We start from the raw sequence: 3,738 nt of genomic DNA on the forward strand, positions 1-3,738 counted from the left end.
AAGGTTAATACGTTACCTTTGTTGTAGCACTCCCCTCATATGGAGGTTTTCCAGCGTCTCAGATATGGAATAGGAGAGGACACCAATTCTTTATTAAATTACACCATCTATGATTCAAACTTAAAATTTGACCTACATCTACAATACTAATCGATCCTAAATTAAAAGCCTAACTGATTATGCTTCACAGTGTTGAGTGTGAGAAAGAAGGCAAAAGAAACTGGTGGCACCATAATTGGGAATCTGGGATAGGCGGAAGTGGCAGCTTGAGCAGAGATGAATGGCAGTGTGACGTGAGAAAGGAGGTGTTAGAGAAAGAGCCGAATGGCATGGACCGTTTTGGATATTAATCGGCTGCAGGGGCGGATCTACGAGAGGGTTCTATCACTTCTTAACAGCGTACAGTTAATGAAGCCCCCGTGAACCCTCTTATAATTTTTGTGTGTAGAGAAGGAGAGGAAGAAAAGAAGAGAGAGGGAAAAAGAAGAGGAAGGAGGATGGATGAGCCCCTAGACTAGCACCCTGCGTCCGCAACCGATCGACCGTGCAGCAATGTGCGCATGAAGGGGACGTGCTAGTGCTACATCAAGTCGTCCTCGCTATTGGGATCCGTGTCCGCACTCTGTACTGTCCATGAAACAGTGTCAATCACTCGCTGCGCTGGCACAGTGCCCGCACACTGGTTTCCCCTTGGTGACAGAGAACCTAACCCTAACAGGATTACAGGTGCGAGAACGGCTGCACGATGCGCATCCATGTGCTCAACGATGGTCAGTGAGCTGCCCCCAATCATAGCTTTTGCAGTACACAGTTTAACGCCTCCCATGACTTGAAGCGCAAAGCCACGTAATCTATCAGTTATCACAGCTAAAGCAAACCGAGAAAAGTTTTTGCAAGACCGTAAAAGCATTTGGATCGACCGTACCATTTCATGGCTACTGATGATGAACATCTGTCCTTGCTGCAGTTGACTAGCCTGCAAGTACTACGAACCAGACATCTCAGCCCAGGCACATGTGTGTAGTCCATTTGAGATCAGCCCGGAACGCAGAATCGAAGCGATCGGCCACCGACCGAACCGTACCTCTCCACCGCAGCAGCTAAATAACGAGGTGGCCGATCGACTTCCTTCCTCCCTGGCCCGGGGCTCCATCGGAGGTGAGTGAGGAAAGCTGCAGCCATCAGCTGCACCAAACCCCGCCGGGATCAATCAATCAATCCGAGCCGATGCCATCCCTTATCGACTACAGCCCGGCCGCGCTACGGTCGCTGCTCCGGCCGTCGTCCACCGATGAGCGGCGCGCGAAGCTGTCCGGGGCCGGGGCGGGGGCCGGCGGCGCCCTGGGGCTCTTCAAGGTGTTCAAGATCCTGCCCATGCTCACCACGGGTTGCAAGATGGCTGCCATGCTGGGGCGGCACAAGCACAGCCGGGCCCTCCTGGCAGACCACGCGCCGACGGTGACGCTGTTCGGGCACCGGCGCGGGCGGCTGAGCCTGGCGATCCACGAGGACACGCGGTCCCCGCCGGCGTTCCTCATCGAGCTGCCCATGCTCGCCGCCGCGCTGCACCGGGAGATGGCCACGGGCACTGTCAGGCTGGCGCTGGAGAGCGACACGCGCGGGGTCGCCGCCGCCGCGCGGCGCAGGCGGCCGCTGCTGGAGGAGTACGTCTGGGCGGTCTACTGCAACGGGCGCGAGGCCGGGTACGCCATCCGACGCAAGGACGCGTCCGACGACGAGCGTCACGTCCTCCGCCTGCTCCGCGGCGTGTCCATTGGCGCCGGGGTGCTGCCGCCGCCGCCCGACGGCAGGGCGGCCGCGGGCGCCACGCCGAGTGCTGGCCCCGACGGCGAGCTCACATACATGCGCGCCCGCGTGGAGCGCGTCGTCGGGTCCAAGGACTCCGAGGCGTTCTACATGATCAACCCCGACGATGGCGGCGATAGCGCGCCGGAGCTAAGCATTTTCTTTGTGAGGAACAAGTGAGAATGGATTCACACTAGTACGTGTCTATAGTCTATGCATACATATATACACTCTTTTTTGTGAAATGCATGTACATGTGCATATACTGTGTGAAGACATCCATATAAACATATGCACAATAAATTAATTATTTTGGCATTGCATCGGCGATGAATTGGATCGATCGAATAGCCAGAGTGAAATGGTTTAGTGAATTAGTGTACACTGATGATCACTGTCCGCTCAAATACAAATTAGTCTTAGAACACCGTATAGGTAGGACGTAGCATTGTAGATATAACTGTTTCTGAATTCCGATCAGACAGATTTTTCATGCGTAAGTTACTGCATGTTGACATGTGCTTGGTTGCTCGGCCAGTTAATTAGCATCTTTTGCACTGTTCCACGTTGCAAGATTGCATGCCATTAAATGTGACGGGACATATGCGTACCCCTAAAGTGGTTCGCACGTGGGAACAGATACTGCCAGTACCAGTACTGCTATATTCATCAGGCATTCAGGCCTCATCTGTTTCCTTTTTTTTCTTCCAAATTCCTGGCTACACTGAGTTACTGAATTACCTCAAGACTTTCATGAGATTTCCTGAAACTTACCTCAATCTATGTTGAAGTGTGGCATCTGAGTTTTGGAATTTAGCTTAGGTGGACAGCTACGGCTAATTAACAGCCACAACACCTCTTCAACCCCTTTGTATTCGCCACCCTTGCCGACGGTGTAGAGGTCAAAGGACCGGTACATCTTCCTGATCTAACTTTAAAAATTCTTAAGCAAAACTCCCTTACTAGTGTAGATATTAAGGTAAGGATTTGGTCCCCATACTAAGGTAAGCATTTCGCCTTATTTGTAGGAGGCAATGATGTATTACAATTTACACAAGTCGTTCTCCATGTTGAAGATTTAGAAATGCAAGTTTTCCCCGACATAATTGCAAAGGTGTCCAATTATGGAATTGTGCAGCTATATATGGTTTGGGTGCTTCTTCTAGGTGGTCGATACTAATAGTATGTGTTGTGGAGTTTCAAGTCGCCAGCTTGTTGATCTGCCATGAAAATGACAATGATGACCCGATCATTGATAAGCCTTTTGTGCTGGTTGATTTGGTCAATGTTGATGCTTCACCCATAATTTCTTTTGCGATGTATCTGTTGAAATATAAGTGCATATTAAATTTTTAAACCGATGCATGCAACATAAATATATTATATATTATTAGGGTCATAGGTCGTCTTGAGTTTTCTTTTGTTTTGGTGATTGTCCCTCCCTTTTCCTCGGGACTCTGTCTTCTGTATGCTTGCAATGAACCATCGATGATTTCGAGATGGTGAATCCATGACAGATTAACAGATGAGAAATTGTTGGGCATGTTGGTGTACATATTGACAGCTATTAGCACATAAAGTTGTGAACCGCAAGCGTATGGATCAGTTGTAGCTCTTCCCTCAGAGTATTCCTCTAAGGTTTATCAATCCGTGGAGCTTATAGTACAAGATATATTTCAACAAGCATTGTTAGTATTAACTTGGTGTTTATGAGAGATTCAGATCCAATCTACTAAGCATGTACAAACAGATAACAGATAGAGCAAAGTTAACCAATCTAGAGCAACCTAGACTATGCATATGTTGTAATTCTAAGCATGGATAACAAAGCAACACATATATGATCTTAGTAAAAAAACACCTTTAAATTTACACCTCTGGTCCGGATCCCGAAACCCCCCCACCTTACACAAGAAAGATCTTGTCACGATC

The 3,738-nt window shown here is 49.0% G+C and overlaps 1 protein-coding gene across 1 annotated transcript; it reads left to right on the forward strand.

The window, feature by feature from the left end:
- The first annotated feature begins 1,054 nt into the window (after window positions 1-1,054).
- LOC117860367 (protein MIZU-KUSSEI 1) lies at window positions 1,055-3,112 on the forward strand. The gene has a single exon (XM_034743644.2). It carries the CDS (start codon window positions 1,228-1,230, stop codon window positions 1,984-1,986), a length of 759 nt encoding a protein of 252 aa, XP_034599535.1. The 5' UTR covers window positions 1,055-1,227; the 3' UTR covers window positions 1,987-3,112.
- The last annotated feature ends 626 nt before the right edge of the window (window positions 3,113-3,738 follow it).

Source organism: Setaria viridis, chromosome 6, assembly GCF_005286985.2.
Source record: "Setaria viridis chromosome 6, Setaria_viridis_v4.0, whole genome shotgun sequence".
Lineage (NCBI taxonomy): Eukaryota > Viridiplantae > Streptophyta > Magnoliopsida > Poales > Poaceae > Setaria > Setaria viridis.

What these genes read in the sequence shown, in the direction of transcription:
- LOC117860367 (XM_034743644.2), top strand. Translation starts at nt 1,228, where the DNA reads ATGCCATCCCTTATCGACTACAGCCCGGCCGCGCTACGGTCGCTGCTC.